The sequence below is a fragment of the Drosophila virilis genome, chromosome 5, assembly GCF_030788295.1.
Source record: "Drosophila virilis strain 15010-1051.87 chromosome 5, Dvir_AGI_RSII-ME, whole genome shotgun sequence".
NCBI lineage: Eukaryota > Metazoa > Arthropoda > Insecta > Diptera > Drosophilidae > Drosophila > Drosophila virilis.
The window spans coordinates 24056000-24073804 of NC_091547.1; the positions used below are offsets into that span (position 1 = coordinate 24056000).

General features: G+C 46.1%; 1 protein-coding gene across 2 annotated transcripts; it reads right to left on the bottom strand.

Annotated features, from left to right (window-relative positions):
- Positions 1 to 350: 350 nt before the first annotated feature.
- lov (jim lovell) lies at positions 351 to 16893 on the bottom strand. Of its 2 annotated transcripts, none has more exons than XM_032437274.2 (5): positions 16451 to 16893; positions 14807 to 14971; positions 9748 to 12298; positions 5875 to 6006; positions 351 to 1342 (listed from the first exon to the last, which is right to left on the bottom strand). In XM_032437274.2, the coding sequence occupies exons 3-5, from the start codon at positions 12218 to 12220 to the stop codon at positions 480 to 482; spliced, it is 3468 nt and encodes a 1155-aa protein (XP_032293165.1). In that variant the 5' UTR covers positions 12221 to 12298; positions 14807 to 14971; positions 16451 to 16893; the 3' UTR covers positions 351 to 479. The 2 variants fall into 2 exon arrangements, with proteins under 2 accessions (XP_032293165.1, XP_032293166.1); XM_032437275.2 differs by lacking the exon at positions 351 to 1342 and adding an exon at positions 2895 to 3932 and having other exon boundaries at positions 16451 to 16890.
- Between the last annotated feature and the right edge of the window lie 912 nt (positions 16894 to 17805).

Genomic DNA, 17805 nt, shown 5'->3' on the forward strand with positions numbered 1-17805 from the left:
AGCACCAGCAAAATATACAAAAATTAAAGAAACATAAACTATCATAAATCAAATATTGTCTTGAGTGCGTGAACTAAATGATCATTAAATTATTCGCTTAATTACATTAATTAATTCATTTATAAACATATTGCAATCGGTTTTCACAGTTGGAAAATGCTTTCGCTTGGCCAGAGTTATGTGCGCAGCGGAGGCGGCAGCGCGGGGCGTGCCGGTGGCGGCTGCGACGCTGACCCCGCTCCCCCTGCCGCTGTTGCCGCACCCGGCGGATGAAGCTGCATGTGAACGCGCTTGGACCGGTAGCGCTTCAGCTTGCGGCGCGCCATGAACAGGCTCGGGTTAAAGTTGAAGTCGCGACAACCGTGGTGCGGGGGCGGCGGCGGTGGGGGCGGAGACGAGTGCGAGTGCGTAGCTGCAGCCGCATCCAGCTCGTAGGGCGGGAAGAACATTGGGTTGGCAGCCCAATCCCGCCACATATTTCAATCCTGCGCCCCGCCATTCGCCTGCGCCAGCGTCGATCCATTGCTGGACAGCTCGCTGTGGCGGCGCTGCTCGAGGGCCAGCGGCAGGCCGGCGGCGAAGTCATCGTCCAGCGAGGAGGACTGCTTGGAGCCCACCGATTTGCAGTCCTCGTCCATGCTAACGCCCAGATGGTGCATGGCCACCGCTGCGTGGTGGCGCTCCGCCGGCGGCAGCAGGTTCAGCATGCTGAGCGGCAGCCCCGGAAAGCCGCCGGCAAAGTCCGGATAGAAGCCTTGCGGATTGAAGGGATTAAACAATGCATTGGGCCCGCCCAGCAGATCTGGCTCGGAGCTGCCGCTGCGCGGACCAGCGGGCGGACCCAGCGGCAGGCCCAGCTCCAAGTCGAGCGGACCCAGTCCAGCCAAATCGCTGGGATGTGGCATGGGCGGCGGACCACCACCACCACCACCGCCACCGCCACCGCCACCACCAGCACCACCATTGCCATTGCCGTTGCCACCGGAAGAGCCATTGTTGGCTCCCGAATTGGCATTGGCATTCTTCTCCTTGTCCTTCTCCTTGCGCTCCTTCTTCTCGCTCTTGGAGCCGCCGCCGCCGCCGCTGATGCCCATCTGCAGCATCTCGATGGGCGGCCCGCTGATGCAGTCCTTGCGCAGCTGCTCCAGCTTCAGACTCTTGCCGTACTTGCCGCGCACGTACATGAGGAGCGAGTTGTAGGGTATGCCAAAGATGCGCGAGGCCTGCGACGTGGTCATCTTCTTGTTCCACACGTGCTGCAGTGCCTCCGTTAGCTCCGTGTTGGTCCACGAGCGCGGCGGACCGCCGCGTGGCGCCGAATGCTGTCCCTTGGGGCGTGGCACTGCAAGGAGAGAAAGAGAGAGATTGATTAGTGCTGTGGCAAAGGCACCTGAGCTACTTTCGGAGCTCTACTGCAGTCTTTAGAGGGTTATCTGGCGGCGACCATCTGCTAATGTTTCAATCTACGTGGCCCATATGCGGCCTAGACAATTTCGTTAAAAGATTTGCCCATTGTCTGCAGTTGCCTACAGCTCATACACACCCTGTTGTGCCTGCTGCTATACCCTGTACGCAGTTAGAGTGGCAAAAAGGGGTATAATGAAGACTGAAACCCATAGAATACATTATGCCTAAGAGCGAGAAGTCGCTGCAGTTGCTCGAAATCGATAAATATCGATTATCATTTTAAAGTCTAGTTTACTATAAGAGTTTACAAATCGCTGCAGTTGCTGGAAATCAATAAATAAATATTAACATTCCTAGGTATTTGAGCTTATCTGAAGGAATTAAAGAGATACATACAAAATGTGGCATGTTCTTGTAGGATGATTTGACTTTTCGAAAACCTCGAGCTATTCTGCCTAAATTAAGCACTTCTTTTTACATATATATTCTTGGTTTCTTGTATGCATATTAGTTACATTTTGGAGTCCCCAAAGTTTTGATGTAATCGCACGATACACATAAAAGTTATAAAATATAGAACTTAGGATATCTGTTAGTCGGGCACACTGCGTAAAGCAATCGCTGGTTGTTGCTGCAGTTGTTGTTGTTGCATGTGGCACCTAAAAAAAGCGAACGCTGTGGTGGTTCCCATACCCGAACCTGAGCTCGAGCCAGTGCCTCGCCCGACCTTCCATATGCAAATTACGAGCATGGAGCCTCGTCACATGCGCCGCTAAAACTCAATTTAGATCCAAAGATATCGACCTGCCCCACAACGAGAGAGTTGCAGCCACAGGTTCAGCTGGCCCGATCAGCCGATCGACAACAACAACAACTTTGGGTTGGAGACAACAACGAGCTGGATAAAGCTCTTGGGGGCGACCATGTCGAATCTCTGCTCTTGGCCCAGTCGCACTTATATGTGGCCAAATTTGCAGTCTGCGATAATTTACAGTTTATTGCACAGCTTTTCTTTTGCCTTTTGCCTGATAATATGAAATTTTCTTGCCGAATGTGGCCGATAGCAAGAGTTTCTTTAAATGAATATAAATATGCCTCGAAATATATTTTAGACGGAAAGTATGAAGACTGAGGCTTCAAAATAGGTTGATATTCAAGAATATTGCAGATAGATACTTAGCCTAATTTAACTTTATGTTAAAGGAATGTGGAATATGCATGTTTTAATCATATAAAAGTATTCCAAGGTTGAGGATACTTTAAACTTAACTTAAGTACTCCACTTTAAGCCCTGCATAAAATTAAGAGGTCTTAAATAATAGTTTAGAACTTATTTGTAATTTATTTCTTAAAATTCTTTGTTCGATTTAGAACTTTAATAAGTAAATGTATCTCAGCAGAATCCTTTTGATAATATTAGTGAATAATGGAATGACGAATGATAAATTAAAGAGAACAAAAATAATTGCTTAGCTCCAAAAACAACTTGAACTTAAGCTGGCCGAGTTCCGAAATATTCAATCATTCATCCTCATAAGAATTGAAAAAAATGTTCTAGAAATAAACTGAAATATTCTCTGCATATTCCAAAATTAAATTGTTTTCCATCTAAGTAAAAAACTTGAATTGTACCTGAAGTAGTTGGACCCTTGCGCTTAGTAGAGTCAGCCTGTTGGTTCTAATCGCATTTAAGTACAATTTCTTATATAACACAATTGTTATTTGTTTTGTGCTTGTTGTTTCTGCCGTTGACACAATTTATATATAAGCACAAGGGTCAAAACGTAGGTCTGACCTCTTATTCCAATGAAATGCAACAAGAACAAGAGGCACAATCCGAGTGCAAAAATGCAATTGTTGAGCCTCTCGAGCTGTTGTTGTTGTTGACGTTGTTATTGCTGGGTTCCCGCTTGTGTCTACACCCCGCCACGCCCCACCTTGCAACCGACAAAATGAAATTTGAATTTGTTACAAATCGCAAATCACGTTTTCCGACACAAGCGACTGACTGCAGAGAGAGAGACAGAGACAGTGACAGCGACAGAGAGAGAGAGAAAGAGAGAGAGTTGAGAGGAGCGAAGAAAAAAACAATCGAAAAATGAACAAATGAATGTGAACAAATCAGTTAATCACACCCACACGAATACTACGAATGCACAGGCCCTAGAAATGTGATAGCTCCCCTTACCCCCTGCCTGAGGCATAGCCCATGCACTGTTGCCGGTTTGAGCCAAGTGCTTGATTCTTATCAAAGCTGGCCAAAAAAAAAATGCTGTACAAAACCCGTTTGCCAGATTCGCAATAAAGAATATCGTGCTATACGCCAGATTTGCGCTTTTTAGCACAGTTTTATTTACTGTTTCACATTGTTGTAATTTAAACAGCGATTGTCATGGTCGGGATGAGTCGTAGGAGTCTCCGGGCTCCGAGATGAGCTGCCCGAAGATCGGCTCAGATACGAGCGTTGTTGTGGCATTTCGCTTTTGGCATGCCAAACATCTGATCACGACTCGCTGTAACTGCGGCTATTGATGAGAAAATTAAGCAATTAAATGTGATCGGTTTGAAAGTGTGTGCGAAATGAAGTGGAAAGATCAGCCAGATTTCAGCATGGACTAGGGATCGCTATAAATGTAAAGCAAGTAGATCAAAAGCAAAGCTCAAACTGGCAAACAACCGAAGCGGCTCGAGCCTGAGATTTACATCAAACCAACGCATTAGCTCAAACCAGACAAACTTTTTAGATTATTCAAAATTCATTCATATTTTCCAACTCCAAACATGTAAGCTAAAAGGTTCAAGCTACCAAATACACCGGCAACAATTTTATTTTCAGTTTGTAATCCCACCAAATCTCTCTACATTTCACTTAGCCCTGCAAACTGGCGCCTCCTGCATTTAAGAGATCATTCCGGGGATCACTTGAGCTTGAAGCCAATCTTTCATTCATAAAAGCGCTGGCCAAGCACTTAACCCATCAACGCGAGGCCAACTGTCAAATAAGCTGTCAAAACTTGTTGCTCACATGGTTCAAACCGTAAGCTAACAATCATCGAGCAACTCGCCTCTTCTCCCCCTCCTCGCGCGCTCTTTGTGCACTCATTGTCAATCACATGACAATCAAGGAAATAGATAATTGATTTCTGAACCACATTTTGTATATATTATAGATATATATTAGTTCCCCACACACAGAAAAACTTCATTAACTTTCTGAGGTTTCACTTGCATTTGAAATAAAAAAAACGACTGCGTTTATGGAGCTGACTATTTGTCAATCAAGAGCTGTACAGGTTGAGAGAGTCAGAAAAAACGACGTTTACGATATGCATAGGTGCACATGTTGATCCATTGAAGAAACAAACAACGCTCCGAAGTGCCAGCCCAGTTGAGTTGCACAGGAAAACCACAAAAACAAATTTGCCGCCTCACATGATCGCACGAGTGATCGCGTCTCGACTGATCAAGAGTGCTGCTGAATGTGATGAGCAGGGCTGCAAGGAGGGTAGAATGCCAAAAGGAAATGAGCACGCATTGCAATTCAGTGAGCTTCTTTTTCAGTGTGTATAAATCTGACAAAGGGGGAGATCAGCGATCAACGATCAGTCGATTATTGCTGCGAATATCAAGGTTTATCAAGAGATCACTTACAGAATGATCTTGTTAAAACAAAAAATCTGATCTAAATGGATAAAGATCTTCCATTGATATTAACTGATCTTCGATTCGATCAACTATCAATCGCGAATCAACTGATCACAGCTGATCTTACATTAGTTCAGATCAGAGCAGTCAAATTGCTCTTAAGTATGATATCACATCGCAGCAGTTCATCAATAATTATTTTATTTAACTTAAAGTTAAATTGAAAAATGTGCTGATCACCGATCTGATCATCGATCGGATCACTTTAATTTATACAAGACCATAGCAATTGCAATTTGCAGCTAATATTCCATACTAATCACAACTGCATTAATAGCGATGCATACCTTATATACGCCAGCGATCACAACTGATCTTTCATCTAACCTTATGGCAACTGATATTTACCGATCGCCGATCTAAGGCTAAAGACCAGACACCTAGTAAAGTGTTTGTTGCTATTGCCCAAGCTCGGCGACGTGATCAAAAGTGCAGAAACTTTTGGCTGAGCACAGTAAAAAGAAAAACCATCAGCGAGAGATCAATCAGTCAGGTGTGAAGTAAGGCACGAAACGGCATAAGGTATAAGGTATTGTATAAGGTTTTGAGGGAGACGCCGGCAAAGGCGGCAGCGACTGCAAAGTGATCGACATGGCAATCATGTTGAATTGATTTTCAACCTTTCTCGTTGTATGATTTCATTTTTCTTCGGCTCCTGCTGTTGTATTTGTTGGGTTCGAAGTTAGCGCTCAGAGGTTAATTAGCTGTTTGTTTTTCACGTACTACGCGAGATGTGGAGGGGCTTTATTTATGGCTACTTACTTTTCTTTTTGAGAAACGGCGGCGGTCCGCCGGGCATATCGCGTGGATCGCTCATTTCCATTAGCGGATTGTAGAGTTTGCCAGGATCAATGCCGGGCGGAAATAAGCCAAGCGGCGAGTCCAGGCCAAACACTGTGGAGCGGAGAGAAAAGAAATGATGATAGGTTAGCAAAGAGTTACTTAAATCAAGCTCAAGTCTGTGGCTCATCAGCTGTGATATCTGTTATAAGAAATATTTAACGAGCCAAACTTGCTTATTTATAAGTTGCCTACAATTTGCCTTTATATAAAACTTATTGCAATTGCAAATGTTTCCATAAGCGACTCATTTTCCAGCTCAGTGAATGCCCCACTAACAATGGGATAGACACGAACACGAGCACGTACTTCCGAGACGGGCAGACCCCAAGACTATGCCAATTGCGAGTGCATCTGGGCTCCAGAAGTGGATGTGGATGGTAAACAATGGAACGTCATTATTCTATTAATAATTTACGCTTCGAGTGCACTTCTTCACATGAGTGAAACAATTGAAGCGCTGATGAGGCGGCGACAACGGGGAAGACACTGAAAAAGGATCTAAAGGATGTGCTCAGAAAGCCAAAGCAGGTGGGTGTATATGTGTGTGTGTGTGTGTGTGTGTGTGGGTGAGGGATAAGGCATAACATTGACATTGTGCTGAATGATTTCATAAGTACGCGAATACGAAGACGCAACACACAGCCACACACACACACACACCCGCACACACGCGCATTGTAGTCGCATATGATTAAATGTGGGCGGGCAGGGGAAATATACATATTTGTATCTGTATCTAAAGACTGTGTATCTGCTGCATAATGACACAAATAACGAGCGCGCATTGTTTGCGACGCGCTCTGCTCGAGTATTCAAGACATAACAACACGCTGCGTATACGTAATATGCGTTTCTTTCGCTTTTCTCCATCCCTTTCTCATGTCCTTCTCAGAATCAAAGCAAGTCTCTGCTTTGCCTGGCGAAATTAGTGCGGATTTCTTTTCACGTCTTTTCTCAAGGGTTCTAGAACAAGACAGCCATTGACTTGTACACACACACACACATACCTGCACGTCACATGCTATTAGTTCAATGATTTTCACGCCGAAATGCGACTCGCAAAAAATAAATCACATTCTTCATACGGCAAAACGTTGGTAAATCTTTTTCTGCGGCTGTCTGCAATGCTTCTGTTTGCCCACAGAGAGAGTGAGTGTAGGGTAAACAAAGAAGGGTATAAGGACTACGTAAAAGGTAATGTAACATATTTATAAATTATAAACTATACAAACTAGAAGATTCATGAAGTGAAACATAAATAATATACATTTGTTGAGTTGAGGCTTGTCAAAGTAACTACTACAAAAGGAATTATTTGAGGGTGAATTTAGGAATTCGCAAACTGAAAATTCATATATATTTAAATGATAGGAAAATTCTTGGATTTATCTATACTTTTCTCAAGTCCTTGGTTTTGCTTCTTTTTCGCTCTCTCTCTCTCCCCGTCTTTGTTTCTCTCTCTCCCCTTATTATATTATACTCAATTCTTTCAAGCTTACAATATATCATCATATCATCATAAGAAACTTCTCAAGAAAGAGCATGTTTTAGTCGACCTGCTTTCTGTGGAATACTTCCTTTTGCAGTTCTTTGCCAAGTCGAGGATTCTTGCTTGTATCCTTGGCTGGCATTCATTGCCTGCAGCCTGTTTATGCAGTAGTTAGCGAGCTGGTCGTATGACCCCCCTCGTTTGGGATGGTGCACACCCACCCCCCGTACCCCTAACTCAACCATCTTCCTCTCATAGCTTTGCATTGCCCTGATATGTTGGCTGAAATTTTTGTCGCATTAAAAGGTATTGCGCTTCCTGCGACTCGGTATTTTCGTACAATTTTTCATATTTTTGTATTTTTGTGCCTTAATTTATTTTATATCCTGTGTGCGCGTCGCGCCTGACAGAGACCGAGTTTGAGGTCTGCATTTGGAGCTGAGGCTAAAGGGGGGCTGGACTCCCCAAACGGATATTATTAATATGAATATCGCGCGACTTATATGTAAAGTTTTATACGAAAAGGGAAGCGCCGACGAGGAGAGGTAGAAGCATGTCGAGGATTGCGAGGAATCAGGACTCAGGTCTCGACACACAGGACTCTGTATTTTTATTTATGCCGCCGCCGCCGACGCCGACGCTGCCAAAGTTGTTTGCCAAAAGGTTTAAGTCGTTGCAGCACCGTGTGGCATACTTTAAACACAAACACAACGTGCAACACACACCCCTTGGAGGGGGAGGAGGCGTGGCAGTTGTCTGTGTGCTGTTTGGCAACTTAAAAGTCATTTCGCTAAACGTCTGCCGACAGTTTGAACTCGCAGCGACTGAGAGAATTGCAAGCACACACATAAGCACACACATTGCTTCACATGTTGCCAAAGACACAACATAAATTTCTAGCGGTCTGCACGCAACGTGCAACCCCTTCTCAGCACTCCCCTTTTGCACCTCTCTTTCCGCCTCGGGTGACATAAATATACAAAAAATCATATATAAACCGCAATTGAATTTATTTCGACTGCAACTCCAACTTGCAACTTTGCACCAACCGCAAGTGCAGCGCCCAGTCTTGACACAACGTCCCTACCTCCGCCTAGTCGCAAGCAAAGTTGCTGAGTTTCAGACAGGCGCGTAGGAAGGGGCAGAGGGGGAACGGTTGCAATAACTAAACTGTCAAATTATTAGAGGCGCACTTGCAGCTCAGTTTGTCACATTTCAGTTTTCAGTTCATTTCAATATATCTTATGAGCTGTCAACTAGCAAAAATTGTTTATGACTTAATTAGGAATGAAAATGAATGGTGGAAGCGGAAGAGAGGGAGCTTGCAAGGGGCATGAGTGGGTAATAGCTTTAAGCCGCAGCGCATAACTTTGTGACTTGGCCGAAACAATCTAAATAGTGAATAAGTGAATATATGAAGGCATACTTTGAAATTGCAGTTATGTGGCGCACAACGAGTGTGAGAATCGCAGAGAGAGGTTGTATGAACATATATGTGGAAGTGAGGAAAAAAGGCTAAAGGACAAGGGAGATAGGACATGAAAATTTACGTAGACGTTAGGAATTTGCAATTATATGTGCTAAAGAAAAGTAAAATGGAGAATTTTTTTGTTGGAAGAAAACTGTTGAAAGATGAGCTTTTCTATTTATGTTGGTCAACCCAATGTAATCCTATATATGCATTATTCTGCATACCTTCTTTGGGACTTGTTGCTGCAGAATATTTTCCATAAAAGCGCAAAAAGTTGAAGACAGCGAAAAAAAAAAATGAATAAAGCAGTTTGAGAGTGTGAATACCCACTCGGGGGCGACCCTAATGCGTTTAAAGGCTTTGCGACAGCTTTGGCCCTGACAACGACTGCAGAAGCTCAGCAAAAAGGATGCTTATGCAGTCGGTTCCACTTTGATGTCGCCGGCAAAGCGACAGGAACGGAGACAGGGGTAGGCAGTGAGGAAGGGAGAGAGGAAGGGACAGAGACGGAGACATCTACAGTGGCCACATGTTGCATGCCGAGTGGCTGCCATGCTGTGGGGCCAGGGACATGCGAGCTTATTAAAACTGAAGTCGCTTGAGCGTACGTGCGCCAAGGAGTCACAGAGTCAAGTAGTCCATTCAGGGGCAGAGGAGGAGGAGCTGAGCAAACGGGAGCTGCCTGCAGGGACCGCGTTTATTAGGACTTCCGCTTGTTTTTATTTTTTGCAAGCTCTTTGATGGAGCGAAATTTGTTTAGGACAGCAACAGGAAGTGCAGGATGTGAAGCCTAACCCAGTGACCTCGCTAGGATAACGCGTTTTCTACTTACTGTGCGGCGGCGTTAGCGTCAACGCCGAGGACATGCCGGGAAAGGGCAGCGGCGACGGCGGATGCGGCTGTCCGTCCTGTGGATTATAGTGGCCAGGCAGGCTCATGGGCGAAGTGGGCGCGAACTCCTTGCAAAAGTCCTTGCCAAAGTCTTTGCCAAACTCCTTGCCAAACTCCTTGCCGAACTCCTTGCCAAACTCCTTGCTCAGCCGATTCATGCTTTCCTCGAGCCGCTCGTGCGGCGCCTGACCCGGACAGCCCGGACCCGGCGCTCCGTTGTGTCCTCCAAAGGGCGGCAGCCCCATGGGCCCCAGCAGATTGCTGGCGAATGCATTGTGCTCCCGCTGCAGCGCCTGCTCCCGGCTCTCTCGGAGATCGCGTGGCTCACGCTGGTGCATGGCTGCCGCTGCGGCGGCCGCGGCCAGCGACATTTCCATTTGGTGCTCCATGTGATGAAACGGATTCTCACCGGCGCCTGCTGCGGCTACGGCGGCAGCGGCCGCGGCGTGCATTTGCGCTTCCAGCGCCTCCATGTGGCAGGGCGGGCTGTCGGGCAGACCGGGCGGACGCATACCTGGCGGCGGGAAGGACAAGAGGCCATTATTGCCCGGCGCGCAGCTGCTGTTCGGCGTGTGGCTGGGCGTCGATGTGGCGCTGGGCTTGGCGTTCAGCTGTCTGATGTCCTTCAGGGACAACATGATGCGTTGGTTGTTGTCCTGCAGCTTGCTGCTGTTATTGTTGTTGTTGTTGTTGTTGTTGCTCTCGCCATCCGAGGAGTGCGCGTGGCTGGTGTCCTGCTTGTCCTTTTTGGTGGTGCACAGATCCTCGGGCCCGTCGCTGGGACAGGGCGACATGGCAGCTGCATTGGCGGCGGCTACTGCCGCCTGACGCCGCAGCTCGTTGGTCGTGTGTATAAGCTCTTCTATGTCCTGCTCCTCGTCCTCGTCCTCATCCGGATCTTGATCATGTTCGTGAACGTGATCGTGTTCGTGCTCATGCTCATGCTCCTCCTGCTCGTGCTCGTGCTCCCGCTCCTGATCCTCGTCCTCTTCCTCATCGAGCTCCTGTTCCGCCTGCTGAATGCTACTGCCGGGCGTGATAAGGGGTAACGCGTGCTCCTGCTGCGGCTCCCTGTGCCCGCCCGGCTCTCGCTGCTCGACTTCATCTTCGGGCTCGTTTGTTTGCTGAGACTGTTGCTCATCCTGTTCCATGGGACTGGCCTCGTCCGCTGTGGAACGCTTCTCGCTGTGCTCCTGTTCCGGCTCCTGCTCCTCCCGCAGCTCATGTTTGATCACAGTTTGCAGCGCCGCCGTCTCCGTAGTCTCCGGCTTGTTGAGCGCAAAGTCGTGTGGAACATCGCCCGAGCGTCGCCGTGGACGAGCCTGCTTGCGTCGCGGCATGGGTGAACTGCCGCCCAGCTCCTGATCGCTCTCCGGCTCCCGATCGCACTCTTGTTCCCGCTTGCGGCGCAGACTGAGCGCCGCCATGGCGCTCGCCGGATTCCCATAGAGCCGGCTGGGCATGATCAGCTTGCCAGACGCTGGCCTGACCATCGAGGGCGACTCGTCCTCGTAGCTGGAGGACAGCAGCGAGGAGGCGTCCAACAGGTTGAAGTCGTCGGGCGAGGCAGCCGGTGTGGGCGTGTGCTCCGGCACGGAGCTCTCGACAAGGCCGCGCACCTGCAACGACTCGCCGGCCTGGATGAGCGTCTGGAGGCGCTGCTGGGGCACGCTGATCTCGCCACGGTACATGAAGTCCACAATGGCTTGAACGACCCAGCCGCGAAAGTCCTTCAGCACGATCACCGGATGCTTGCAGGGCGTCTCGGCGAAAACGCGCTGGAAGAAGGGCGAGCAGGCGGACAGAACCATTTTGTGGGCCCGTATTGAGGTCTCCGCGCAGACGAGGGTCACATCCACGAGGGTCTTGGTCTGCAGCAGGGCGTCGAAGGCGCGCAATATGTGATTCTGATGGTTGTTCCAGCGTAGACTATAATGATCCTGTGTAGCCCCCAGGGCGGCACTAACCGCTGTGGGCGTGGCAGGCGGACTGTGCGTCGTTGTGGCCGCCACCGCCACCGCGGCCGCCGCAGCGGCGGCTGTTGTGGCCGTTGTGGTTGCGGTTGTGGTTGCCGCTTGGCTCATGTTCAGCGGCAGCGCTGGCGGCGTGGGCGGCGTTGTGGGCGGTGTTGTGTGCATTGATCCATGGGCGTGGCTGTGCGTCGAAGGCGCCGGCATTGGTAGCGGCAGAGGCAGCGGCATTGGCATCTGATGATGCGTATGATGCTGATGATGATCCGCGCCCGCTCCGTTCGTGCCCGTGCCCATGCCCGGAGGCGTTGTAGGCGGCTTTGCTAGCAGCGGCAACGCAAGCGGCGCTGGCGCCACCTGGCGGCCGAACTCGTTCATATGCAGCGCCAGCGGCAGCGACGTCAGTTTGCAGCGTTTTATCAGCTCCTCGGCGTCCTTTAACATGCCCCGCACACCTACAGCTGCGCTCACCCCCAAAAAGTCACGTGTCGCACCTCAAAGCTGCTGCAAGACGCTAGATAGCTGCAAAGAAAAAGAAGAAAGATGTAGGTTAGAGGCGAATGTGCAAAAGCTTAGGCATAATGCGTTGCATAATGTATTCGGATTTGCTACACTGGGCGAAACTTTGGGAGAGAAGTCAAAGAACATTGGACTTCATGCTTAAAGTACACTTTTTGCTTAAATAAATTTAATGTTTGTGCTAAGAGAAGAAAACCTGCATACTTAAATTGAACGTAAAACGTTCCCACGTGCAGAATTTCTTTAATTGAGGTCTATTTTTCTCCGAGTGTGCTCGGGTACTCATGACATATGCCATGTCGTGTATGTGTTGTGATAATATGTTAATGAGTCGCGGCATATATCATCTTTTCTCCGCCCTATGCCTCACATTTTCGGTAAATCCCAAGCACAACAAAAGCCAAAACAATGCACAGCAAAAGCTAACAAGAACAAAAAAAAAACAGATGAGAACAAGAAGAAGACGGGCAAACGCACATGAAGCAATCAGAGTCGGGTACGTGTCGTGTCGCATATCCTTGAGGATATCACATGCAGATGTGTGATGTGTGATAATGGCTCACTGCTCGCCTACCCCTGCCCCCGTCCCTGCTCCCTGCTCCCTGCTACTGCCACCAGGAGAGCACAGTCTGCCTGCCTGCAGCTTTGCCCGTCTGACTGGCTGTCTGACTGTCTATCGTTCTGCGCGCCTCTGTCGCCGACTGTGTTTTTGTTTATCTAAGCCTCACACACACAGACGCTCGCACAGTGAAAATTATGATTAAAATACTCAGATTCGATATGTTATTATTTCTCACGTTGTCAATAAAAAAGATGTTTCGCTATTTGAATTAAAGGCAAAAAATACAATTAATCGATATACAAATACATATATATATGGCGACTATAACAGCTATCGATCAATTAAATACAATTTCCATATTTAAAATATATTCTAATTTTAGACACACACTCTTCAATTTTTATTAGTAATTATTTTTTTTTAAGTAAAGTAATTAAGTGAATCATTAAATTGAACCATTCATATGCGGATGACAACCACTGTGCGCTTCTGAGCTTTTTTTACGCATCTCGGTGCGTGGCATCTAATTAATTCAGCAACTGTCTGGCGTGGCGTGCCGTGCCGTGCTTCTAGCCGCGCCTCTTCCCCCGCCCACTCTGGCGCTGCACGCTGCGTGTGTGAATTTAAAAAACAGTCGCCAGCTGCCTGACAACGCCTGAGTAGCACAGGAGCAGAGCCAGGCGAGATCCTAGCCAAATGCCAAATGCCAAAACCAATGCCTGGAACCAGCTTCATTGCCAGCGATGCAAAATTAAAAAACTTTACATTTGCCCGCCGTAAATAAACATTTTTATTTGCCGTTAGCTGCGGCTGCAACCGCTGCTGCTGCTGAAGCGGTTGCCAGTTGGCGCTGGGTACCTGGCGAAAACCGCATATTAACACATGCTGCTGCGCCAGGATGTGGCGCCAACTGGGCCAGGACACCCACGTCTGAATGCAACAATGTGCAATTAGCAGGCATGCGGCATGGGGCATACGGCATGTGGCAAGCGCTATTCGGCATCTTTTTTCCTTGCATCTCATTTGCGGTGCGCAACTGACGCAACTAAAGTAACTGCGGCAAACATTTTTTATTTATTTACTCGCGTATTTTACTTTCGAGCGTTGCCAAAAGCGACACAGTTCAAAAAAAAAAAACATTTAATGCCACTTGCTACCTTTGGGTGCAGCAGAGTAGGAGGCAGGCAGCAGCAGATGAAGACTTGCGCGAGCTTTTAATTAATGTCGCAGTAAGTCAGTCAGATTTACTAGTAGAGGACTCGGATTTGGGCTTAAGGCGGTCACTGGCTTTACCCAAGCCCAACAGAAGAAAGAAAAGAGTTGGCAATGCGGCGTGCCACAAAGTTAAAGATTTAAGGAGATTACAAAATTTAAAAATAATTTAAGAAAAACTTGTAATTGTAGGTAGATGTTTTGTCAATGAGGCAACTTAACCAAGAGAAGGACGACGGTTCAAATCCATATTTTTCAAAAGATAGTTTGTTGGGTTAAAAGTTATAATTATGTATCAATTTTCAAAGTTCCTCAGACTGTCCTATTGTTGTAAGCTATCAAACCTAAACTCCAAAACAGTTCGAGTTTGCAGAGGTATGAAAGAACAAACAATGCTAAAAGAATAGCTATAAATCCAAGCTAAAGACCAGTTTCGTTTTGCGAATATTCAGGTGAGCTTCCACCCTTAAATTGTCAACGTTTCGACTTAAGATCGGCTCTATTATGAATAATTAAAATACTTCTTTGGGGTGGGCTATTAAATAACCCTACTTTGCATATTATCGAAAAATAAGCTTGTTTATAAATCAGATAGTTGTGTATGAATATTTGTTACTGCAAAGAATAATTATTGCAATATATTTTATTGCAAGAATAAATTCGATATGGTAGAGCATTATTTATATTAAAAATAATAATAAAATATTATTCTGATTTATTTTATGTTCCTTACGTACCATCCACGTTCTCTTATCTGTAGATTTATGCTCTGCAATATCCTTTCCAAATTCTTATGCTGTTTATATTTATTTACGCATATATTTGCATTTCATTTACTTGGCTCAGTTAATTATAATATTAACACAGTTTTTATATGTCGATAACATTTCGCTTGCTTTTAACTGTGAACACAAATAAGGTAGTTGAAATTAGATATGCGTGTTTTACTATTGTATTTCACATGTGTTTTTTGTTTTCTATTATTATTATTATTATATTCGTTCTTCAGGTGTGCGAACAAAAGACACACACAAGCACGGAAGATCACGCACACACATGTACACACACGGGTTCTACGTTCTGGGCTCTGGCTTCGCTGGGATCTGCAAAAGTGCGCGTACGCGTCGAGGGTTTGCCACAAACTGATTCAAAGCAATGCAAATAAATGCGCAGCATGTCGGGAATACGCTTCACATGTGAATGTGGATATGGTTATGGATATGGGAAAGAGCTCGAGCCGCTCTCACCCTCACGCAACACACGGCCCGCACCCTCAAATGGCAACACACACACACTTACACACACACACACTGATATGTGTTTATGTGGGCAGGATCAGCAGCTCTCGCTCTCAGCTCGTCTCTCTCGCTGCGCACTCGTCAGGGCGCAAAATTTCCACAGTACTGCAGGTGATAATCAGGTGTGTGTGCGTATATATGGGTGTGTGTTGACACATGTACAACAGGCACAACAAACAGTGCAACACGCAAGTAAATAAACACTGGCCCGCACAGGTAACTGACAGGCTGGACATAAAGGTCCTGGCACAGGTATTCTGTCCAATTAAATGGCCGCTGACAGATCAATTTGTGGGTCCATTTACAGCAGCCATAAACCTATGCATGTGTGTGTGCATGTGTTTGCTTAAGTGTGTGTTGCACTCGATCCCTCAATTTGTTTGGCAAATTTCACAGAATTTGTTTTGGGTTTCATTTGAAATATCCGCGTTTTATGATAGGCGCGACAACCAAAACATAAATTGTTGTTTTAAAGCGGTTCACAATTTTGTTGATTTTTACATTGTGTGGCTATTAACTAAGCAAACGGATTATATTAGCATTTAATTTAATTATTTTAAAAAGTTTTTTTCAATTAAGAGTTTGTGTTTTTATTCAATATATTAAAATGCCTTGGCTTAAATCGGGTTTTCTTTCTTTTCGTTTTCTTAATTTTGCCCAGAAATATGTTTGTAATTTGAATAAAGCTAAGAATTAAACAGTCAAGCAAATAAGTTTTAATTCTTGGCAGATTAAAAATAAAAAAAAAACAAATAGCAAATCAAATTTTCAGCGGCATGAATGTTATTCAAAAACTTTAACAAAAATATATAATTAAAACAAAATGTTTTATCGTTTTTATCACCCAATACTTGTATCGTTATTATTGTTTTTAATCTCTATCATATTTATAACTATTTTGATTCAAATATATTTGTAGTAATATTGAGTTTTCGGTCATTATTTTTTTTTATCAGATCTAAGTATTTAAGAAATATTTTTGATATTTTTAACCGTTGTGTTTTTAGCTCGTTTTTTTTATTTATTTTCAATGTTGTCTTCTTTTACCGAAGAAATTTATCGTTTTTTTAAACTTTTCATTACCATTTAACGTTATTAAATATGCTCGAAAGTATTTTTAAACTGTTCAATTTGTTTTTCCGTAGATCCCGTTATGTCCTTTTTCTTTATCAAAACACGTCCATCTTCGGACAGGACACACAGACAACTGTCTCAGGAATTGTCTTCAATCGAGTTTTTTACCATTCACATGTGAGCGCACGAATTTTATCACATACTTTTAAAAAAGAGTTAACGGTATTTTTTGGCGTCGGCACAAGCTCGTAACGGTTAACGGTAACGGTAACGCCACGCTCTGCCTGTGTGTGTGTGTGTATATGGGTGTGTGCGTGTGTTCTGCGGTCGCGTGTATGTTTCGAACCGTTCAAACGTCACGAAGCGACTAATTCAAATGATGTCGGCCCGAAAAAACAGATATGCGAGCCAAAGGCAGCGACGGCGACGGCGGCGTCGGCAGCAGCGTCACACACACGCGACCCCCACTAACGCCCCCGCCCCCGTCGCCGCTTCCGTTGACGGCGGTCCACCCTTGCCGCCCACGTGCGCGCACACGTATGAGCAGGCGAAGCACAAACAACAAACAGCATGCGAAACACATGAGGATGCTCGCAGTTCGCAGCACGACGCGCGACGAGCTCGGCAGGACGAGGCGATGCACGAGTAACGGTAACGTTAACGGTAACGACGACAACGCTGGCAGCGACGCTGGCGTTTTTACTCCTTCGTCATATAAAATATATTTTTTGCCTTATCACAACAAAAACAACAACAGCAACAACTACACGAGCAGCAGCAGCAGCAGAAGCAGCAGTCGAGGTTCTCGCACGTCACGTACACCGAAAAAAATTTATTATATTTGCGTGTGTGTGTGTGTGTGTATACGAAATACATTTGCATACACATGCGTAGCGCAGCCGAAGCGCAGACAGCAGCCGAGTGGCCGCCTGCACGACACGAAGCGCGCCAACAACAACACCAACAAATACAACAAAAAGAGCGACACGAAAGAGCGACGCACCCACACACACACACACACGCGCGCACACATACATATATACATACGTGGCATGTGGAGCTTTGAACGCTCGTAAAGAGTAATAGCCACCACCAACAGCAGTAGCAGAAGCAGCAACAACAACAACACACGAGTCACCCACCCCCGTTAGACGTCGCCTCGTTGGCTCACATGGAGTTTACACACACACACACATATATATACACAGTTGTCACACGTTGGCAGCGACGTCGGCGCCAGCTGCGCGTGAGTGTAACATTTTTCATAAAAAGGGGCGCCGGCAGCGCAGCCAACGTCAGCGCCAGCGTCGACATATCCTTTTTGGGCAGCTTATGGAAAACGAAAACTGAAAGCAGCGAGTTGA

Excerpts from the sequence above, each read along its gene's own strand:
- lov (XM_032437274.2), bottom strand. The coding sequence starts at position 12,220 with ATGTTAAAGGACGCCGAGGAGCTGATAAAACGCTGCAAACTGACGTCG. Across the intron at positions 6,007-9,747 it reads GACGCTAACGCCGCCGCACA|TGTTTGGCCTGGACTCGCCG; the intron begins GTAAGTAGAAAA and ends TCCGCTCCACAG. Across the intron at positions 1,343-5,874 it reads GCCGTTTCTCAAAAAGAAAA|TGCCACGCCCCAAGGGACAG; the intron begins GTAAGTAGCCAT and ends CTCTCCTTGCAG.